This window comes from Phaethon lepturus, unplaced genomic scaffold (assembly GCF_000687285.1).
Source record: "Phaethon lepturus isolate BGI_N335 unplaced genomic scaffold, ASM68728v1 scaffold182, whole genome shotgun sequence".
NCBI lineage: Eukaryota > Metazoa > Chordata > Aves > Phaethontiformes > Phaethontidae > Phaethon > Phaethon lepturus.
The window spans coordinates 26387-50608 of record NW_010520995.1 but is presented as its reverse complement, the minus strand read 5'-3'; the positions used below and the strand labels follow the sequence as shown (position 1 = coordinate 50608).

Sequence of the window (24222 nt, the reverse complement as noted above, 5' to 3'; positions counted from 1 at the left end):
GCCCTGCCGTGCGCCTGGCACCGGCCCGCTCCGCTTCCCGTTGCACGTAGGGCGCGCTGCGTGCGGCCGGGGAGATGATGGGGATGACCCTCGCGGAAAGCGCAGGCTGCGGGGAAGGAAGGGAGGGGAGGCGGAAAGCAAGGCTCCGCTGGATCCCTTCCTCTCCGAGATGGCTCCAGCTCTGCTGCTCTCTAACCGGCCCCTCTGCCCCGAGGCGTCCCACGGTGGGTATGAAGGGCACCGCGCAGCAAAGGAGAGTTGCAGCTGATGTTGCTGGGTTTTGCTGATCTCGCCAGCCCTAGAGTAACTCGTCTAGGCTGCGGAGTGCGGGGAACAAAAAGCCCTTGAAAGCCGAGTTTTCTCGTTCACAAGCTCTTCTCGTGTCTGCTGCATAAGTAAGTTACTGTTTGCGTCAAACAATTTTGGAGCTGGAGTTGAAGGAACGGGAGCTAGTAACTTTTTCTCTTGGCTGGTGAAAGGTTGAAAAGACTTTCGTGTTTGACTTTTTCCTGATGTCAGTCTCCATTAATCTGACTTTGGACTGAAAGCTTTACCTGATACTCATGAAAAATCTGGGTATTTAATACCTATTTATCGCCTTTATAATTACAACTACTTTAAATGCTTTTCTTAGGTTAGCAAAGGGGTTCAGTAGTATTTAATATGAGCAAAAAGTGACAAATGGATTCAACCTGTAGGTAGGTTTGTTAACTACTGCATAATCTCTTTCAAGCACATCACGTGTAAAACAAGTTAGGTATATTAACTGGAAGCTTTTTACCATATAAGCAAAGGGGTGTTTTTAGAAATGTAATTAAACTTCTTTATTAGTTCAGTAGTAAGATGTTTAAATTGTCAGTTAAGGAGGCAAAAATTTACTTTTTCTGAATTTCCAAGACTTGCAATTGCAATACTAATAAAAGAGAATGCTGAGAATGAAAGTAACTCATCTTGTGCTTTTTAAGACGTTGCATGCTATCCAAAGCAGCTAAAGGGTGGCTGGATAAATGTAACACATTGGCATTGCACCATTGCAATAGTTACTGTATTAACCAGCCTAATGCTTTATAATTTATGATTCTTAAAAATTACTTTGAAAAATAACTACTAGTATACTTTGGTATAAATGAAATATTACTAGAATATTGTAATTCTCATTTTAATGTATTACTTACATATTTAAGTACAAATATGTACAAATGCAGCTCTGTGATGAGGTTTCCTCTAGCAAACTATTGTCTCCTAGAAGTTCAGATGAGTGAGATGTATTAAACAGAAGGAGCATCGTTTTTTACCACAGTTTTGATGTTGAAACACAGAATTGCTCATTATTTGTGTGAGTAGTCCCATCAACTTCAATGGGATTAGGAGTTTGTATGTGAATCACAGGTTCTGATCCTCTAAAAAGCTTTGTTTTAAGTGTATGAAAAATGTCACCACATTGCAGCTTTGTTACGATATTTTGCTATAACTTCTAATTAATGATAGTCTGGATACGTTCAAGAACATGGATGATAAACTATTTTACATAATTTTACCTGCATGGATTTGGAACATAGTTTGTAAGTAGCAAAACCGCGGATGAATTACATAGTTCATTCTCAGGTTATGCTGATTATAACCTTTTTGAGACTCTGGGATGTAATGCATTCTGTAAATGCTGTATATGATAGTGTAGAGGTGCTTCTTTGGGGTGTTAAATTATCACCATTATTCCTGTAAAGTCAGTTACTTCAGCTGATGTAACTCAAAGCATATGGTACTCAGAAGGAGCACAAATATTTCCTGGCTGTGTGTAAGTCTCCTTTCTCTCTTCCCTTAATCCCTAAAATGGATGTGTTTTATATTACCAGCGAGGTTCCAACTTTAATCTGCTATCTCTGTCTTTAGAAAACTAGAAATAAATTCATAGCTGCCTCATTTTGTCCAATTTCATGTATGTCAGCTTCTGAAAAATACAGATTTATTCAACACAGTATTTAATGTGATGAATGCTATCTAGCTGACGGTATTTTTTATTTTTTTCCCCCACATGGGCCTTCTCAGAGCAGTTGGAGCAAATGTAGTCAGACAAGACCTCATTTACTTCACAAAGGGGAAGAGTACAAGGGTTGTGGGCAAGGTGTAAAGGGAAGGTGTTCTGGCAGTATGAGACACAATAACAGTGTGTAGTTCTGGAGTGGAAGTTCTTGTCCCTAATTTGTTCCCTTTGTCTTTATTATTGCAGCAGCATAAGTACTTTCCCTTCTCTTGTTTCTTGCCCGTGGGGCACTGACTCTGCTAAAGCCATCTGCCACTCCTTGTCATTTTATTGCATGCAGTTGACAGCTGCAGGTGGGAAACAGGGTGCTTAGAAGGGAGCTGAGAGCCTGTTCATTGGATACCAGAGAACTCTGTTGGCAAGATAAAATGATTGTATTTTCAACCCTCTTTCTTGTCCAGAACTTCTCAGAGTACTCTTTGCCAGTGTTATAGAGAGCATGAAATGTTGTCATCAAGTATGAATGTCAAATCAAATACGGGAAACTCGTAAGATCTAGGAAAGTTAAAGTGAATTCGAAGTTGGGACCCTTCATCCCTTCTAAGGTTTCCCTTAGAAAATGGATGATGTTGACTTAAAAGTTTAATGCTTATACGTATGAGAAACCTGCTAGTAGGCCACAATTTAATCATGCTGCCATGAGTCTTGAGGTGATGTGTCTTTCATGGTGAAACTTTATTTTTTTGGAGAGAAGGAAGAAGTATTTTTCTGACAGATTGACTTTGAACTGGAATGATGACTACTGCTCAGGCAAGCAAGTAAACATAAGAGTAAATTTTGGAGGATGGTGGATTGTAGGACTCTGGAAGGTTGGAAGTTCTTAATTCCACAATGCATTCATTACATGTTCCTAATTTATTGTTTGATATTGCCCTCTTTATACATACGCATAGTAGGCCCCACACAACCTTAAAACTATGCAACTGCATATCTTAATGGAAGTTCTTGAGTTCAGGACGTTACCAATGATGATTGCTATTCCCTGAGTAATTTGCGCAAGTGTATTACTTTAACCTAAAAAGATGCATTTGGAATGATCTACTGACCTCAAAAATATGTGTATGCAGTTTTCTTTCATTAATAAAAATCAGGATAACTGAACTCAGTATTGTAAATATCAGTATCTGAACAAGAACAAGTACTCTTTAAATCTATTGAACTTCCATTTGGTCTCACGTATTTTAGAGGCAAAAATGTCTTCTACTTACGTCTTACTTGAATGCATATGAGGTGAATGGCTTGTGTCCAACAGAAGACATCAGTGTAATGCCACTTGATATCAAGAGAGAACAAATTTGCCCAATGGCAACCTATTATTAAGTGCTGCAGTGGCTGCTTTTTAAGCAGGGCTTTTAACCAAACTGGAGACAGAAACAGGAAATAAGCAGCTGGCACAGTTATGACTCCTTCGGGACTTGCTTTCAATACACTGAGTTATTAATGTACCTTAACCATTTGCATTATTTTTATCAAAACGTCATGGAAAAAAAAGGGGTTTTTTTGGTACTCTTAACAGACGGTTTTTATGGTACACCAGTAAATTTCTTTCTCATATGTTTTAGCCAGTATATAGTCTTCGAGGTGGGGCGGGGGGGAGGTTGGTAGGAACTGGGACAATAAGCACAATGATTGCATGATACAGTACCACAGGCATTCATACATGTCTACTGAAATGATTTGAATATGTTTTGGTGCTACTAAACCTACTGAAGTTTTAAGGCCCATAGACCTGCAAGCTTATTTTGGAAGATCTGATGATTATAGAAAACAAATTGTCTAGAAGATATCTCTTATTACATCATAGACCTAAAGCTATGAGGTTGCATCATACACACAATGATCAGTCAACAAATTTGAAGCCAAATAAAATGTGTGTAGATGAGTTGGAGAAGTCTGTGTTAGTTTGGTGCTAGTCTGACATACTTGATTTTGGAAATTTACTCTGGGTTTTGGAACTCCTGATGTTTGAAGGTGTTGGATTTGGCAAGAGTGTTATAAAGGCAGTAGATTTTCTTTTAAATAGAAAATATTTCCCAGGTGCAATAAAATTTCCACACCTAAGTCAACAAAATGTGTTTTAGTACAGTGTGTTTCTCCATGTGCTTTCTGTGTTCTAAAAATCTTTGAGGTATATGCTATAAGATCATTATGTAACAGACATGGCAAGTCTAAAAGCTGAGATATGAGCTGTCATCATGACCAGCAACATTTTTCATGCTGTTTGTTATTCTGTACTACCTTCTGCTAAGGACCGGCTTTCTTTTTTTAATCCAATTGTAACTCCAGAATGTTACAAACATAAAAATACATCATTAGCTTTGTTTCAACAATGATTTTAATAAACTGTTTATATGCTAACTAACTTTTTTGCAATAGTAAATTTCTTCAGGTTATTGCATATTGGAAAAAAATGTATAGGATGACTGTGGTTTCATTACATAAAGCTAATATAGTTTTATTGCAATAATATGGCAAGTACTGAATCTGCAATTAATCAGGCTGTTCTTAATTTTCTTTATTTTTCCATACTTCAGGTGAGCTGCTCAGAAAAATACAGACTGTTTAGATTATGCCACAGCTCCATATTTTAGATTGTTAGGCTTAGTACAGCTCACCAATATTGTTTGTATTGATAATTCTACGTGAAACTTGACAGAGAAATACACCATTATTATGACATTCAATTTCTTTTTTTGATATGGTACGCATCTTTTTTCACAAGCAAAAGTAAGTCTTAAAATTTAAAATAAAACATACTTTTAACCTTATAAATAATCCTATTTTTACAATTTTGGTAGTATTATATAGATGGCCATAATTACATTAGAACTGTGCTGTGTTCTATTTGTTTAACAATTATATTGTTTAAGGAATATAGTGACTATAAATTGTTACCAATTAGAATAATCATTTGTCATTCAATTCTAAGCAACTCAGTTACATTAATGACTTTTTCACTTGCATGCTTATGTAAAATTTTACCTCCTGTAGCAATTAAGAATGCATATAAAGTATTTAATTTTTTCCACTGAATACCCTTATATGAAATCAAGAAGTCAATTGGGATTTTTCTCCCACATCCCTTCATTTCAGCATGATTCTTTGAATTAATATTTAATCAGTTTGTATCATTTAGCTCTTAGACTTCTAACTATTGTTTTGTCTTCTCTGAGTCAAATGAAATCAAGTTTGTTCTGCAGGACTGCGTTTCTGTAATACTGCATAGAGAAATGTTTATTGTATTACTATTCTTTGTTCTTTTTTTAATCTTTTCATAACGCTATCACTCTTGAATTTCTGTAGCATTCCAAAATGTATAAAAATTGAACAGTAGCAAGCTTAAGTCTTTCCTCATACTTTCTTTTCAAGGTTACTGAGATGCAGTCTCACAATTTGTCTTCTGTCTAATCTGTTTTTGCTTGGCAAATCTTCAGTTACTAATCAGCCAGAAGATACATTTATTATATGATGTGTGTTTTTATCTATCTTGTTTCTTTCCAAACATAGATAAGAAACATTTCAAGAAAACTTCTGTGTTCCTTTAACAGTACTTTTACTGCCTTTGTCTACTGTTTTGTCTTTGCTATTACTAGAAATTGTTTTGTTCCTATATATTTTTGTTCTTACACACCTAATTTTCTTCGCAGCATTAGCACTGTCAGCTTCTCATGCCAACTTTGTGCCCTTAATAACTTTTAAAGTTTGGCTTTTCCATTTTTCCTTTTGTTCTACAGTACTTTTTACATCAAACTGTTGTATCTGGGTCATCCAGAATTTTTTGAGACTTCCCATTTCATGTCTCTGAGCTTATTTTTTTCCTCTGATTGAAAAAAGCAACCTCTGTCAAATACTATATCTGTGTGTATTTGTACTACTTGATGATATATTTTCTTTTTTATCCGTGTTGACATACATATAATCTGATAATTGTCATTGACCCATACACCATTACCATCACTAAGTGAGAAATAAGCATAAAAATGTAATCTTTGCTTTCCTGTAGAGTGCTGCCTGACACACCTCTTTGCCTGTTCTGTTCTTCCTAGTGGACTTCAGCTCTTTTTACACTTCAAAATACAATTTATCTTAAAAGAGATCAATAGTGCTGCTGAAGTATACTTTCTTCTTATTGATTAGAATTTGTTAATTAGGGTATTCATGCAGTAAAATGTGTCTGAATTATAGTTTATGTTCTTTCTGGTCGTATATTTTTTGAAGTGTATTATGCTTGTTATAGTTCCATATTGTAAAGCATTTTGCAATTGTTCTTATGTTTTGGGTTCCATCCTTTCATTTGTCAGTGTCTTCTACTCTTAAATGATAAAAATTACTTATCTTTTAAAGTAGCATAATTAAGCATCAGTCCTTAAGCTCTGAACATTATTTTTCACATCTAGCTGAAAGCAATGACATTATATTATGGTCATATAAGGTATGCAAATTAGGCTCAAGTTCAAATACCATGTTATGTAGACTGGATTTATTTATTCTTTTCGTGTTATTGTTGTTATATAGTTTGGATTTCTGCACTAGAAGTTACACTTGCATTTCCAGGTAACAGACAAAACCAAAAAGTAAGAAATTACCACAAAGACTCAAATAAACAAAAGGAAAGTAAGCAGACAATAAATGTTCTGTTGGCCAAGCACAATATTCTCAGTAATTGTGGAGGTGCAGTTGATTGATTTAATAATCCAAAAAAAAACCTAATCCCAAATTAGAACTTCCTTTCCATGATGGTTTCAGATAGTTCTCCTTCATTTTTTTTATCATTTGCTTGTTACCACTTCTTAAAAAATAATTAAGCAAGGCTTTATGGGCTGTTCTTTCCTCTTTTTCTGAGATTATGATAAAAATTTTCTGAGGTAGGATGTGATTTGGTTACACTGTTTGAAATGTCTTCTATAGTAGTCTTTACCTACTAGATCATAAATTATCATGTTAACACATCTTAAGTTAATATCCCTTAGGTAAGTGACCGAAACAGATCCTGTGTACGCCTCTAGTTCATTGCAGAATGAGGTGCAAGAGGTTATTTTAGCCGTTAGGTAAGTGACCGAAACAGATCCTGTGTACACCTCTAGTTCATTGCAGAATGAGGTGGAAGAGGTTATTTTAGCCACTAGGCAAACCCATTCTGCTCCACATTGTAACACAAAAGCAACATTCTCATTATCAACTATATCTTGGCTGATATATGGCTTATTTGAAGAAATTGATTTTTGTTTGCTGATCGTGTACTTAGTTGGGAATCTAACAAGCAAGCAAGATATGTTAGGGATATTAGAAGATGTTAGATTTGTAAATGTTGACATTCTCTAATGTAGACTGATAGCAGTCCCTTCTTTTGAGAATTAAGGCTATAGAAGCTTTGTGTATATTGCTGGGTCTTCTAAAAAAGAACATGATTTTTAAAATATTAAGTTTATTGTTTAGCTTCCAGGAATCCATCTGAAATATTTTAATGGCACTGACAGATACATACTTGGTCGTGCTGAATGACGTGAATGTCCTATGGACATAGGACTTTTGCTATTTAAGCAACATTGTGAATATATAGTATAATATTATATTTTTTATTTTTTCCTTTATTTTTTCTAGGGAGAAAGGTTTAATTGTAAGAAATGGATGCTAAAGGATTACAAGGAGAAGATAAACTGAAGATGCTCATAATTTTACTAGCATATTTGGTAAGTTAAAAATTTGGGCTTTTTTCCCACGCCCCAAGATGAGTGTTGAAAAAATTGTATTGAAGACAGGAATGGTGTCTTTTGTTTTACATCTTACTGCTAGCACTAAAAGTCTTACACACATACACGCAGATAATTACATATGCATTTTACCAATTTAAAAGTGAGCTTGGTCAACTGATTTGTATAATTTCTCACTACTCCTCACATGCAATTAAAAAATTTTACCTTGTGAACCCCTTCATGGAAGAAGGACTGGACTAGGACAGAAAATATAGTGCTGTGAAAGTGATATTGCTTCACTTCGGAGAGATGGCAGGAATTTTAAGCAATTTGCAGTGGCCATCTCTTAGTACGGTATGCTAATATGTATAGTTCAGGAGCTTGGAGTTTCAGTTTATCCACAGAAAATAGCAAAGCGCACAATTACGTTCCCTACTAAGCGTACTTCATCTCTGGCTTGCAGAGGCAAGTTCTAGCACTAAGGGTAATTAACGCTTCATAGCTATCAGAAAGGCTTTGGTCTTTCTGAAAAGACTAATACACAAAGTAAGAGTTTAGTAGCAGTTGTGGAGAGCACTTTCTGTGATGGAAGCTTCTATGTAGGCATTTAATTCTATTGAGGGTGCTCACAGGGTTTGCTAAGTTGCTGGGTAGGATTCAAGTGCTTATACTGAGACATTGCATGGCTGATATTACTGCTTATGGTATTTCTCATAGTTTCTGGTTTGGCCAGATAATGTACTTAAATGCCTTTGAAGGCAGAAATTGGATTCTTTCTCATTTGGCCCATTAAATATAAAGTGATAATGAAATTTAGAATAGAATCACAGAATCACCAAGGTTGGAAAGGTCCTTCAAGATCATCAAATTTGGATTTAATCCATTAATCCAGCACCACCATGTCCCCTAAACCATGTGTTGAAGCACCACATCCACACGTTTTTTGAACACTTCCAGAGATGGTGACTCCACCAACCTCCCTGGACAGCCTGTTCCAATGCTTGACCACCCTCTCGGTGGTCAGAATTTTTCCTAAAATTTTTCCTAATATCCAATCTAACCCTTCCCTGGCACAACTTGAGGCCATTTCCTCTTGTCCTATCACTAGTTATTTGGGAGAAGAGACCAACACCCTCGTCGCCACAACCCCTATTCGTGCAGTTTTGGGGTGGTTTTTAAGTTTCCAAAAGGTTTGAGTGACCTTTTAAAATCTGTAAATATTTCTGTTTAAAGGAATAGATTTTTATGTATCCAATTGTAATAGCATCATTTTAGAAAAATCACAAATAAATGAAACACAGCAATACAACGTGATGTGACACAGCTTACTGTCATCAAAATTGTAGCTTTAGTAAATGGTTGTGCATTTTTCATAATGTTGAGTAAGGTGAGGAACTAAAACTCATGTTCAAACAATTAAGTGTTTTGACATTACACAGGTGACAAATATCAAGCAGGTCTTGTAAAAATTGTAAAATTGTTGCAAGTCGCTGAGTACTGAGAGCCTTTAAAATTCAGGCCACTTATCCATATTTGGAGTTAGATGATTAATTGCCATATTTGAAGTTTTTGATAATGCAGAAAGTTATTTTTGAGATAGAAACATTAATTTATTTCTCATATTTAGAGGTTATATAAAGTATATGTTAATCAAATTAATTATTTGTAGTGAGCTTACTTTTTTTTTTAAGCTAAGTAGGGTAATTTGTGAGACTGGGGATTGCAGAGAGCAAGAATTTCGGGACCACAATGGAAACTGTATCCTCTGCAAACAGTGTGGACCTGGAATGGAACTCTCAAAGGTAAGCAAATCATGCTTTCCAGAATTTACTTTGTTTTCAAGAAGTGCAATTATGTATGTGGTTAAAAGAATAGATACCTGTATTTCTGTGGAAATATTTTTTTAAATACGATTTTGGCATTTGAACCTTTTACAGTTTTTCAAGTACTGTGTTTTCTGGTTCTCTTTACATAAAATGCTCAGTTCAGAAAATGATGATACCAGTAATAAAGTAGGCAGTACCATTAGAGGATCTGGGTATGGGCTCTCAAATTAAGATGTTTGGGTTTTTTTTAAAGGTGAGTTTGGTGCTACAAAGCAGGGGATAAACTACAGGGAATTAAGACTGAATAACCTCACTCTGCAGAGGAGAGTATGAAAAATGAATTTCAAGCTAGTGATTGGTACAGACCACTGAAATGGAGGGCTTGATTTTTACAATGCCTTTCAGAATCAGTTATGGAATTTAGGTGAAATTTCTACTATAGGCAATATTTAAATATTTTCTATACAACAACTTGTCTTAACAGAATGTTTTATGATAAAAATAAGGGCATAAGCACATAAATACAGAATAGGATTCAAGTGAGAACTGAAATATTTCCTTAGGACAGTTGGGAGATAGGTGATTGTTCTGTTTTCACTAGCTCAGTTGTTGGAGCACTTTGTGCTGGGAAGCTGGATTCAAGTGAGGCTCAATTTCCTTGTTTTAAAACTTCCTAAAAATGCTATAAACCTCATCCATATCTTTATGCCATGTAAAGTAATTGAGAAGGTTGAGGCCAGAAAAATACATGGTAATATGTAGAAAGCACAAAAGTCCTTGTTAATATCACAGAGAAGGAAAGATTGCTATCATGAGTCTTATGTAAATGTTTTTTATTTTAGAACAACTGTATCTCTTCCAAAAGAAAATCCCCATAAAAATTTGGAATTAGCACATTTTTTAGGAGTGCAGAAATGAGTCGTCAAAGATGAGCGGTTACTGAGGTTATGGGGTGGGATTCAGTAGAACTAGAAAGTTAACTTGGTAAAATTTCCAGCAAAATTCCAAGTTTGAATGCAAGTCATGAGGGGGATCTTAGTTGCTTTTCAGCACAGAGGAGGTAGGTGCTGTGTATGAGCAAGGATAGAGAACAACAAAGGAAGATATAGCTGAAATGAGGCAGGGGGGTAGGGGGGAATATGGTGGGATTCACTAACTCGGTCACCGGAGGTGGGAGAGGTAACAGAATGAATTTGGAGTCATGGGGAGACTGGATGTTTTGGGGGAGCAGGTGTGTCATGCTAGAGGTGTGAAGATGATCAGGCAAAAAAGAGAGGGTGCAAGCTGGTATCATGAAGGGTGAGCAGACTTGTGAAGTCTCACACATAAGCATAAGACTGTTTCTTCAGTATCCTGCTACTATACCTATATCTTGCCCATTGTAAGAGTGTAAAACTGTGGCCCAAACGTAACTGTGCAGTCCGAATTACAGCTAGTAGGCGGGGCCCTGAAGACAGAAGTGGCTGCCCTGCTCAGTGCCTTTGCATGTAGAAGGGCAAAATCTGTTTTGTACTCTTACTGATAGTGTGAAAAGGATGATAAAGGTACAATTTAGGGTGTTATTTGGGGGTGAAATGTAATTTTCAGGGTTGCTTCTGTAGGCTAGTATGTTATGTAGGTCCAAGGGGGAATTTGAAATGGTATTTTTGAAATTTTTTTAACATGAAACATTACTAAGTCTGGTGTGTATGTATGTTTAAACAACAGGGAAAAAGAAGCCTTCAGTTTGTGGCTTTGTATTTCTTACTATATTCAGCTCTGAAAAAAAACACAAGTGTTGTGGTTTGTGGGTGGTTTGAAGAGATTTACTGAAATTGAGTGACACATTTTCCCTATCTCTCCACCCCCTGTAGCTGGTGTTCAGTGCACTAACAGAAATACTTAGTTTCACACTTCAATGAGGATTGCTTTCCATGTTAGGTAGTATTAGTTAAAGTTTAGTTGTACAACCAATGCTGTTGAAGTAGAGATTTGAAGATGACTAAACAGTATGGATGTCGTTTTCTTTGGATGTTTTGTTTTTTTTCAGATTTGCCTTGAATTTGAGGACTGAAGGGCTCTGGAGGGTGTTTTAATTAATAAAGGCACTTGTAAACATGGTGCTTTATGACAGTGGTCCTACTAAAGCGGTACTATATACATTGATGTAGCATACTTATATAGTTGGCAAATAAAAAAAAGTATAAAAACTAATGCCCTCAGTAATTACACTTTCAGTTTAATAAAGAAATGCTAAACTAAAATAGGAAGGCTATAGTTTGCAGTAGTATACTATTAAGGTTATGTTTTTACTTTAATTATTTTTGTTTAATCTGATAGTCCGGATTCTTAGGACTAGTTTTTCTGAAAATATGAATGCTTAATTAATGATTTAATTTCAATGTGTAAGCAGTTACTTTTCCCAGACATAAATAGGTTTCCAAATACTATTTTTTGCTACTACACTGGAACTGAAATAACTAAACAGATTTTGCTCAAACACAAATGTGAGTGGAAGCATATTTTCCTTTATAAATAGAGGTAGAGGTACAATTTTCTGTGAATCATAGCAAAGGATATGATGCTGTGGCTGTTACTGAAGTGCAGTTGAAAGTAGTCTTGCTGAACTACAGCTTGAAGCAACAAAGAATGTTAAGTCAAATGTCAGAACACAAAGGGAAAAGGGATTTAATGATATACTTTAAGTAATTTGCAGCACGGGGGGAGTTTTGTTTGCTTTGTTTTTTTACATGTGAGAAAGTGATGATGTAATTATGTATTTTAATAACAGTTTCTTAATAACAAATAATGTGTCTGTTTTCCTGTCAAATACTTAGTGCTCACGCATAAAACTAGATATACTGCTGGATGTGTGAGCATGACTGTATGTCTAAGTATAGAGTAAAATACAATGTTATCAATGGGTTTTTTTGTTTGGTTTGTTATTCTCTTCACTTTGCACACCCCTCACCCCCCCCCAAAGTGTTCTAAGCAATTGACTGACAGGTTTTGGTTTTTTTTAGTAACAAAACAACTCAACCTATATTGTTGAATACAAAAGGCTGGCTATTGGGTCATGCAGCAGTAGACTATGTGAACGGTTGATGTAAACATATGTCCCTATTTCCTTCCCTTGAAACTCAGTTCAGGTAGAACTGCTGCTGCTGCTGAGTAAGCTGAAGAAGCCAGGTCAATGTCAAAGGCTGTAGAGCCCTCACTTCACTCTTATGAGAAACTACTTCATCTTAGTTACAATCTAAATCTGTAGATTTCTTTCTTGTTATTACTGACTATACAAAAATAGGAACTGTGTTCTTTTCAAAAGCTAAGTAAGGTTAGCAGGCTAAGCACTATGAAAGAAAAACTGGAGTTCTCAAGATAAAAATTAAGATAAATACTGTGGTACAAATGGGTACTATGACTTAAATACATTGCCAGTGAATACCGTTGCCACTTTAAACAGCAATCAGTTTAGAGCGTAAGTACACTTGTGCCTGTACTTTCTTTCTTTCGCCTTTGTTAAACTGGGTACATGATGTTACAGAAATCAAAACTAGTATGTTGTTACATCTGATTGGGTTTTTTTTAACTTCAATGGGATTTTTATTCTGGATTTATAAAACCCAGTTAAGTTTTCCACACTTAAGGGAAAACATAGTGATACCTGAAGATCAGACTTAAGAATCTTAACACAGGCTGCACAGGTGACTTAAGGTATGGTTAAAGCCTAATCAAGTCAGGTCCTGTGTGACAGTCCAGCCTGTTCCCATGTTGCCAGATGCACTCAGATACACCGCAGACTTGCAGCAGCAGTATGGGTAAATGTACAGGGCAAAATACCACCTGTACGGAGTGTGTATATACTTAATTTTACAGCTATTAACTTGAGTTAGTTATATGACCTTTGTTGCTATACTACGTGAGCATTTCATAATACCATTTTGAGTTAGGGAAATGCTGTTGCCTCTTTCTAATTTATACATGAGATACTACTGGCACAGAAATCAACTTGCAGGTAATGCAGGAAATTTTTGGTGGAACAAGAGTAGACAGAGGCCACAGAATAGACCAAGAGGATGGAGGTTCTCTCTTCAGCAGGCACTACATGGACAAGGCAAGGGACAACAGGTACAAGTTGTACCAGGAGAGAGGTTTTATCTCTATATAAGAAAGAAATTTCTTATAATGAGAACAAGCATTCACTGGAACAACTTCCCCAGGAACATGGCAGAGTCCCTATCACTGGAGATTTTTAGGATGCAGTTGGACAGAATACTAGGTCATCTCATCTTGGCTCCCTGTCCTGTGAAAGGTTGGACCAGATGTTCTTTCAAGGTTCCTTCCAACTTGGGCTGTTCTATGATTCTATATGAGTGTTTAATTTTAGTTGCAAACTAGTGCTCAACCTATTGGATTGACCTTCTTCTCTGCATAGGTAAGCAATTTCCCATACCCTGTATAGCACGAAACAAAAAACACAACCAAAACACTCAGCCTTATTCCATGTAACTATTTCGGAATCTAGACTATTCTTTTCAGCTTTTGCTGTTGTAGTTTAGTGGGGCTCTCTTTTTCAAGAATGTTTTTTAAAGTAATTATTTCTTTCTTAAAATAAGAAAAAATAGTACACCCTTAACATTTCCTTTCTGATTCTCTATCAACTGTTCTACCAGCAGCACTGCAGATGTTGCATTAACTTAGAACTAAAATCCATTGATCACTTATGTTGATTTTATTTTTTATAAAGTACTTTCAACATATTGCCATCATAAGAAAGCCAGCTTTGTTATTACATCAACAATTTTGCATTGATGGGGAAGGGAGTGAAAGCTGCTTCTCCTGTTTGTTTTCTTCTATTTGTTTGTTAAAAAAAAAAAACTATATAACCTTTTCTTCTCAAACATGTGTCCTTAGTAATGTTTGTGAAGCCTTTGAACCACTGAAACAGCTTGCTTTTGAATGCGTGGGTTTTTTGTTTGGGGTTTTTTTTTGTCTGTTTTGTTGTTTTTTGTTTTGTGTGTGGTGTGTTTTGGTTTTTTTTTAAGCAGGGCTTTCTTCTGGGGTGGGAGACTAAAATGGTTGTATTGATTCAGAAGGAAGTGTTTGCTTCACATGGCTCAGCATTATTTAATTTCTCATTCATTTAGTAGGAAACAAAGTGTCATGTACTTAAGCAAGTAGTTTAATATCTTCCATTCTGTAAGTGGCTTCAAGTTGCCAATGCCTGAGTAGTCATTGGTGTGGCTTGGTAGCAAGAGCCTTTTCTGTCCTATCTTGTTTCTGTATAAATCAAACTTTATATATGATTCAAATTCTTATAAATCACAATTAATGCAGAAAAAATAAACTGTAATAGTTTGGGTTTCAGCCTTTTCCTGAAAACGTTCCAGTACAGAAATGAAAGTCCTTCCAGTCCTTTCACCATAATTTGCTTTTCATAAAAATGCTGTGATTCCTATAGCTTCCACGTAATTTTTTTTTTATTTATATATGAAAAAACAATCCATATCTCAGCCTCATCAAGCTTATTTTGCAACTCAGGACTTTAGCTGCAATTCTAGATTGTTTTGTCAACAGATCACATCTGAGGTTGTAATTCAGAAACATTGAAATAATGGTTTGTCAATAATAGGTTCTTTCCACAGTGCCTCACCTGTGCAGTTATGCTGAGACAGTAGATTTTTAGGGTGTACTATGGAACAGATCACTGAACTGATCACTTTTAACCTGGATCAGTCCTGTGGTCAGATTTACAGCTCGGTCTCGTAACCAGTGTATCAGTACAGTTCAGGACAATGTATGACAAGGAAGAAAAAGCAGACATGAAAGGGAGAGAGTGCCTTAAGCCAGCATTGCCACCAAATAATGTGATGATAAAGACTGTCAGCAAGAGACTGCTGCTGTACAGAGAGCCTGGGGGACAGAGGCAGCTTGATGGTTGCTTCCTTGGACCACGTCTATGATGAAGGAAAAGGAGACCTGCATCTTGGCTCAGAAAAGGAATTGTGAATTGAACAGGAAGGTACTGTTTGAAGCTGCTCCTGAATGTAACAGTCCTCATACAGGACATGAAAGATGGTGTGCTATGTCTGACATGTTGTCCCAGTGAAGTCATTGAGAGCAGCTGCCACCATGTTTAGCAGTCACTCTGTAACTTTCAAAGCAAGAGAGCTGCTTGTGAAGAATCCCACCATATCTCAGCTCAGGACAGGCTAGCACTTGTTTCTGGGTCAGTGTCTGGGAAGCTGGAGCAGCTTTGTGTAGGCACGTCAAATCTTACTGAGGATGAAACTTTTCTGATGCTAACTTTGCACTTTGTCACAGCAGCTAAATCTGACGCGTTTGCAGCACAGTCTTGCAGCCTGTCCTGCTCAGAGACTTCTGCTGATAGATACAGCTGACTATAGGATTCTAGCTGAGGTTGATCCACAGCGTAAGGTACTGTTGGAAGCTAAAACTGTGTTTTATTTAACAAGGCCATAAGCTCAAAGTCATTGCAAAAAACTTCATTTCCCAGCACCATTGTAGTGCTGCAACCTGTTGTATGACCTGACAGCAATTAAAAGTATCTTAATGACTGGAAGGCTTTTTCTTGAGAATACCCAAATATTCTGTAATCATCATGGCCTAAGTGGAACTTCTCTGTGCTGTACTGTCTAGGGACTTACGTAGGTTGTGGATAATCAGTGGAACTAGAAACAAATTCTGAAATGTACTTGCAGATTACAATCTTAATAATGCCTGAAAGCATTTTCTAAATGAAATTTGAGGTTATTCTAATTGAAAGAATGTTTAAAATCTAATTTACTGTTCATTTACGTTCTGCATTGCATTCAACTTTTAGGGAAAAACCATACCACTTAACTTCATTACCCTTCATAATCTGCTATACTTTTGGTTGTTCTGTCTGAATCAGTGTTTGGGTAGTATATACTGAAATAAAATGTTAACACTGCCAAGGTAGTACTTTAAGAGGTGTCTGTATTATTGTATGCTTTTAATATTTTTAGCTTGAAACTAAGTTATGAGTTTAGTTAACTACTTTGCTACAGGTTCCTAGGTGGCTTCAACCAGTCATCGCACTTAATACTTTAGTGAAACCCACTTCTGAACAAAGTTGTTCTAGGCATACATACATTAAAGGTAATGAGATGTCACAATACTGTGATAGTGAAAGCTGTATAAATATCCAGAAAATAGAAGTACATTTGACTTTTGAGAATTTTTAAAAAATTAATTTTAATGCAGTTTTCTAAATTAGTGTTTGGGTTTTCATGGCTTGTACTGGATATCATTTGAGAGAGAAATTTTTCATTAATGTTACCTGGCACTATTGATGGTAGCACTGAAAAGGGAAAGTGGAAAGGGAAGAGTGGGCTAAGTGTTCTTCACAGTACAACTTCACAACAGGAGAAATAAATATAGCATATATTTACTTGTTCTGGGTTTTTTTCCTGGCACAATTTTTTTTTTTTTTTTTTTTAATCTAGCTAATTGAGGTTACTTTATTTCTCTCTTCTGCAGTCCTGAGGTGAACTGCCACAGGAGATGAGCCCTCCTTTAAAAATATGAGTGGGAGGATAGAAGGGATGAGGGGAGCTGGGAACTATTCAGAGCTCATCAGCCATATAATTGGACAACTTCGTAAACAGAGCACTAAGAAAACTGGTGCACATCAGTTTTGCACATGTACTGATAAAACATGAACAGTCAATTGTTTGTATCTTTGTAGGACTGCTAAATTATAAAGTCCAGGATTTCAAAGGGTTTAATCCATCGTCTAAATAATATCCTTCAGTTTTGGGAATGTGGTTAATTATGAGTACAGATCTGTTTGAAGTTCTGCCTGGTTTACAAGCTTAAATATTTATTTGCACCTGCCAGGCAGTTAACTACCTCAAATATTATGAGAACATAAAAAGCACATACATAAAGTTGTAGTTGTTACGGATTATATCTGCAGAATTCCTGGCAAGGACTTAGAAGCCATCTTTGAAAAGACTGGAGACTGTAAATTCCTTGGGCAGAAGGATTCTTTATATTGCATCCACCATTTTTATAGCTTTAAAGTAAACTATTCCACATTACAAAGGACCACTAAGATGCGTCCATACATCCAACTATAGCAAAGCAGATCTGATAGAGCTAGAAACAACTTACTCAAGCTCTGGTATTTTGGGCCAGTGAGTTGAAGGCATTTAATTCTAACTTTATTTCCTGGTGTTTGCTTGTTTTTGATCAGAAACTTCAAAGGTAGTCTGGAAAGGAAAACTTATAATTAAGTTAATTTAAGCTTTATATTTGAAAGTTTACTAGGACTTGGGAGGGATTGGTTCCAAGTGATTTATCAAAAGATCCAAATATACATGGTTTGACTGAGCTATATAATTTATCATATAATGCTACTATTTGAATGATCTAAATAGGAGTAAAGAGTAGGTATTTAGAAAGAACGTGTTAATTTAATAATGAGATTCAGTGAAAAAGTTTATTTAGACTTGGGAAGAGCAAAATCTCCTAACAGAAGGTAGGCTGTTTCCAGTCTCTGGTGGTAATCATGTAGCTTTGTATACAGTCTTACAATTACATAAATGAAATTGAGTGTAAAACTGAGCACAGTATGATATTTTTAGGTGACATAAAATAGAACTGCTGGGACCTCCATTGTTTTGGCATTGATTCCTAGCAGAAACTGGTAGGTTTGAAATAAAAATTGTAGAAAATGTTCTATGTCTGAAGTAAATAAAAAAAAAATTTTTTTTTTAAGTATTTTTATCCCCTTTTGCCTACCAGCTTTATTAGGATAAGTATCACAGGAGGAGTGTGGTGTACAGTGTATGAAACTGTAGTATGGGGTTTTTTTACTAACTGCAATTATTTGTCTGTCTGCTCCTTAATCTGAATAATAGTCAATAGTAAGAACCTACACTTCAGATAAAAAACAAAATAAAAATTAAAACTTATTTTTAAAATCCCTGGATCTAGAGACAGAGGAAGATGACTATTTTTAGTGTCCATTTGTAGTTGCTTTCTTAGAATTGTTAGTTTTCTGTGTACTTGAGTTCTCGTTCTTCTTCAGAGGACAGTAAAGATATTCTTAACATGAAAGAAAATTGAAAATTCTTAGAATGTTTGGTAAAATGCATCTGGAGTTGTTTATTGTTACTTTATCATTGCAAATTAGAGGCACTGTAAAATACATGTTGTCAACTCCATCACATAACTTTTTCCGTAGATGCTTTCTCAGTGTAAAGCTGCAAGATTGGAGAATCTTGAATGCATTTCTAAGGTTCAAAGCTTTATTTACCGCAGCAGATTTGCTTAGGTGTGTGTCTTTGCAAAAAGTTGTTCATATGCATTGAACATGCATGTGTTGTGGAGGAAACCGGAAAACTTCTCTTAAGTTGCCCCAGTTGAAGATTTCCTGCAGTTTTTCCACTGGGGAAAATGCCCTACCCTTCCACTGAGACCACACACTGGAGAAGGAGGTCCCCACATTGTGCCTTTCCCACCTACTCTCTTCCCAATAAGTCTTTTCCAGCAGTTTGTTGTATTCCTCTTGTCATTTTGTGGTGTGTCGCTAACGGGCCAAATCTAATTCCGAAGTACTTATAAAAAATTAACAGGCTATTCAGATGAGAAAAGGGAATAGCAACTCTTAGTAACTTGTTAAGTCTAAGAAATAGTGACATAAAAATGAAATAGATTGATAGTTCTTCATAATCAGTTTGTGGAATTCAGTCCCCAAGCTATTACATATTGTTGGGTGAAATGTTTCTCTTTGCAGCCTGTCAGTTGTATTAGGTGTCCTTTTGCAAATGAATGGAAATACTTTCTTTAAACAGCTAAATTTGAGATAAGTAACCAACCATAGTGATATTCGTTGTATAGCAAAATATCATGCCTCCCTGTGATTCGCAGAGCTATTAAACTTTTCCAACCATTTAAGAACGGTTAGAACTGGAGCGGATTGAGTTTCTGAAATTCTTAGTGGCTAAGCAACATTTCATGCCTAGCTGATGGTCATTAACCAGCTCTGTTTTATTTGGTAACAGAAATTCTAAGCCTTTGAAGATCAGTGTACTCTCTTTGGCAATTAACTTTGTTCACCTTAGCTATGAACGTTAGTATCAAAGTGGTTCTTTGCTGTTCTTGTAACTGAGTAAGTGCCTTTATACTTTACTTGTCCCAGTTTCTGCACTTTCACATGACTGACCTAATTAAAAAACAGACAGCTCAATAATTCTACCATAAGCTAGTAATAATGAAACTGTGGGAGTCCTTGAAGCCCTTTATCATTCAAATACACAGTGGTTTCATGAATAAAGTGGATGACTAAGTATTACTTATAGAAGTAAGGGAGATTATTAGCAGTGGAAGACACATTTGAACTTGCTGAAAGGATGGCTTTTGTCTCTGGAAAGACCTACTCTCAGTAATAATTACACTAGGTCTTCATTTTATCCCAGCATTCTCTTCTTGTTCACGCTTTCAGTGACTGAATAGCTTGCTATTGCTTATTAATCCCGACAGGAATGCGGCTTTGGATACGGGGAGGATGCACAGTGCATGACATGCAGGCCAAACAGATTCAAGGAAGACTGGGGCTTTCAGAAGTGCAAGCCTTGTTTGGATTGTGCATTAGTTAACCGGTTTCAGAAGGCCAACTGTTCTGCCACCAGCAATGCACTATGTGGAGACTGTTTACCAGGGTAAGTCCATTTCTGAAGATGGGACTTGAATAAATTCAAAAATAATTTGCATTAACATTTGCTTGCTCATGTTTTCCAGATAAAAGTTTGTATCCTTTCATGTATGTATGAAGGTCCTAGGTTCTAATCTAGACATTGCCAGTAACTTCCTGTGTGATTTGAGCAAAGAATTTCAGTATTGCAGTCTTAATTATCTCATCTATAAAAATGGTTTCATAATTACCTACTTGATCTATGAGAGTATTGTCTATACAGTGCCTGAGCTAAATACTTGAAAATATGTTACTGGTGACTTAGTTCATTGTTATAAAGAATTAAACATTTGGAAATACTCAGAGTTACCTTCTTGAAGACAGATCACACTATTTGCTTGCTTTTTTCCCCCTCTTTAAGTTAATGCCTAATAATTCCCATGCACATATATTTTTAGGTCAAAAGTAGCAGCTGTGGTTTATGCTCCTAAATTTTCTTCAACATGTTGGTAAATTCATAGAGCATGCTCCTGGCTGAGAATCATAAATGGATCTGAAAGAATTGTTTTAGAACAAATTAGAACAGTGTGGATGCTCACTGAAACTGCTGTTACAAATCAAGACCTGTGCCTAGTTTGTTGTCTAGTCATCCCAGATCCCTGTTGCTAATCTTCTGTCTGTAATATTAAGTGTTAAGATCTCTAAAAGGCTATTCTTTACATTGTGGACAAGTTCTGCTATTATAGACCTGCCATGAATTCGTTAAAAGGCATTTCTGATGCTTTTTTGAATTATGGGTTGGTAGTTTAATTGATAGGAGTAGGTTATGAGAACAGATTTGCGATTGTAACAGACTTTGTATTTTTGGAGTATATATTTCAGAGATGCTTAGAAGTTCATACATGTGTTTTCTATATATATCTCAGCCATTTTATTTTATTTATTTTTATATACTTTTAAAAATACTTGAACCAGTATTAAATTAATTTTAATTATATATTTTAGCTATAATGTTATATATTATAACAGGTATTAATTAATTAATATCAAATACCTGAACAGTGTTGAAGCTCCTACAGTTATTCCTCTCAAGCCAGAAGTGAGGTCTTTTTGTTTAAAAACACCTATTAAAGCTTTAGTAACTAATGTTAGTTTAAGTCACAGTGTAAGAAGGTGCAACCCCAGCCATTAGATGTTACTCACAACCACTTTTGATACTACCTGTAGCTACATGGTGGATTGAATTATGCTCTTAGTGCATATTTTTATATATATATTGTAGGGCTTATTTGGCTGTCAGCAGGGAGAAGATGTTCTTCTTGTGGTGTAAACATTATAAGCTAAATTTTGGAAGATGAGAAAGGAACAAAAAAGAAGCCAGAATAAAACATGAATTAAGGATAAATCTAAACTGGGGGACCTGTGAATGCTTCTCATTATTCTGGTCTAGAATCTATTCTAGATAGCTGTGTTGAGTACGTGTTGATATGAGAGCTGTTTCCACAACCTGCTTTTACTGGCAGCAAAGTTGGAATCATGAGGAGGGAGGGAGTCATGGCTAGGGGAGTCACAGGTCATCTGGTCTGGATGTTTTGGGGAACAGAACTGTAGAACACACCACCACTCATATCTGTCCATCGGTTTACGTGCTGCACAAGTGAATTGAGGATATAGCTAGCCAAACCAAATGATTTAGCTAATGTTTCACCTCTCAGCAATCATACTTATTTCTGTCCTGCACAGGTTTCCAACATGCCATTCCTTATTGTTCAGTTTCAAAACACTACAGTGAACATGTCAGCTAAAACCAAATATTAACACATTTAATTCAGAGTAAATGATCACAGTGGCCCCTTTAGTCTTAACAGCCTGTGAATCTGTTTCTGTTCACATTGTTAACGCACGAGTTTCTTGAGCAGTTGGAAAGCTGCTTGCTTTAGCTGATACAGTCTTCATACTGTAATGTCATTTGCACTGTTAGTAGTTTCACATCAGTAGAGTTAGTACTTTTTATTCAATGTGCCACTACATTCACATACTCATCTTGAACAGAGCACATCTGTTGATTCTAGCTTAGTGCTAATGACTGGTTGAAAGACAGACCGACCTACTTGATTAGGGAGCTGTTGTAGATAAGTTCTTTAGAGGATGTCATACTCTTATAGAAATTTGAAATATAACACTAAAGTTCTGGTTTTTCATTTCATTACTCTTGTTCCCTGGTTTAGGAATGTAGGCTTCTGCCTGTCACTGTAGTCAGTAAGCTCTTCAAACATAAACTCAATAGTAAAGTTCTTGAAGGGTCTTTAAACAAAATGTCTCCTTGGGTATGAGAGCCTTTTTTCTATTTTATGTTTTTGCATTCATTTCTTTAGGAATGAGTAGCTGGATGGTTAGTTTGCTTTAGAGTTTTGTTTTATTTTCTTGTGCACTTGTTACTGCTTGTGGCCTCCCATTGCTATTACTTACCTAAACCATCTGACTGATACATTTTTTTCATACCTTGAAATGCTTGCTATCTAGAATCTTTAAAGTATACATTTAAGTGAGAATATGGAAACAAAGTGGAGAATTGTGTAATGTAGATTGGGACTTGTGTGGTCACTTCATTAATGTGCATTCACAGTCCGCACACGTTGTGATTTTGATTAGTGGTGAAGATATTCCTAGAAGAGAAGGAAGAGTCAGGGAGGGATTGTTGGTTTGTTAAAATACAGTTCTGAAAAGCCATTTTGTACTGTTCTGTTGTTCTACAAAACAATCGGAGTAATCTTTTTTGTCACAAAGCATGTTAAAACTTGGGGAGCGGGGGGGGCGTGATGCTCTTCTGTACAAGTTCATAAATGAACCAATTTATGAGTGATTCTGTCTTTCTCTGAGCTAGAGGATATCTTAGGGATTTTAAATAGAAAGCATTGATGTCTGGTCCATTATATACTGTTAGTGGTGATGATCAACTTGTAATATCGTGTTTCTTTTAGGAAAGTTTCATAGATTAATAGTTTACTTTTATTTCTTAAATGTGGAAATAAGCTTGCATAATGTAAGTTCATCATACTTGTTTTGTATGTTGTGATCTATGTGGAAAACAGGATATTGATATCTGTCTGAAATCTCCGGAATTCTTATGTGAATATGAGATTATAGTGATTATGCATTTGGACTAACAGATCTAGAATTTTTCCTCAATTTACTTTAGATCTACTGATGTATTATTAATTAATATCTACTGTACTTTTGTTTATTCTTATTTTCTTCTATTTCCTGATATTTTGCATTGAGACAGAGATGAACGAAAATTTGTAGCTATAGAGGATTTTTTTTAAACACCTGTTTAATTTTGTGAGGAAAAAATAACTGGTTTTGATTAACTGTTTTTTTCATTCCTTTATCTTCCAGATTTTATAGGAAAACTAAGCTTGGAGGCTTTCAAGACATGGAGTGTGTTCCTTGTGGTGATCCTCCTCCTCCCTATGAGCCTCACTGTAAGTGCTGTTTTCCTCCTGTTGGAGTGGGATTAACTTTTTTCCTTTAGAATGTTTTCTTTTTTAACTTGAAAGCTTGGCAAAAAATGACAGTCACAGTTATGACGAATTCTTTTAAAGGCTCATTTTCTCATTAGTAAATTATTTTGTTAATACATTTCAGCAGGTCCAGCACTATTATTGCAAAGCTCCCTCATATGACCAGTCACTTGAGGATAAACATTCCTGTCATACCACATGTTTAAGGAGTATTGACTCCACTTCTGATGTTGTCATATTAATTTTAATTTCTCTTTTGTGTTAATGCCAAAAGAAAGGCAGTCTTCCTAGACCCTCTGCCTACTATCAGGTAGCCCTCAGTGAGTATGAATACTTTCCTGACACCCCAAAGGGGTAATTCGTTGATACCTTTAAAAATAACTTACGTTATGTTAAATGTACTAAGGTTACAGTGCGAGAATAGAATAGATGGATACCTTTACATTTGTCATGGTTTAACCCCAGCTGGCAACTA

The 24222-nt window shown here is 35.9% G+C and overlaps 1 protein-coding gene across 1 annotated transcript in view; it reads left to right on the top strand.

The window, feature by feature from the left end:
- Positions 1–7646: 7646 nt before the first annotated feature.
- Positions 7647–24222, top strand: part of TNFRSF19 (tumor necrosis factor receptor superfamily, member 19) — a gene marked incomplete at its 3' end in the record, with an annotated part of 41786 nt that continues 25210 nt past the window's right edge. Inside the window, exons 1-4 of the mRNA XM_010297554.1 lie at positions 7647–7731; positions 9426–9536; positions 20073–20251; positions 23623–23708. Coding sequence (XP_010295856.1) covers positions 7666–7731; positions 9426–9536; positions 20073–20251; positions 23623–23708 — 442 coding nt within the window. The remainder of the gene's footprint in view (positions 7732–9425; positions 9537–20072; positions 20252–23622; positions 23709–24222) is intronic.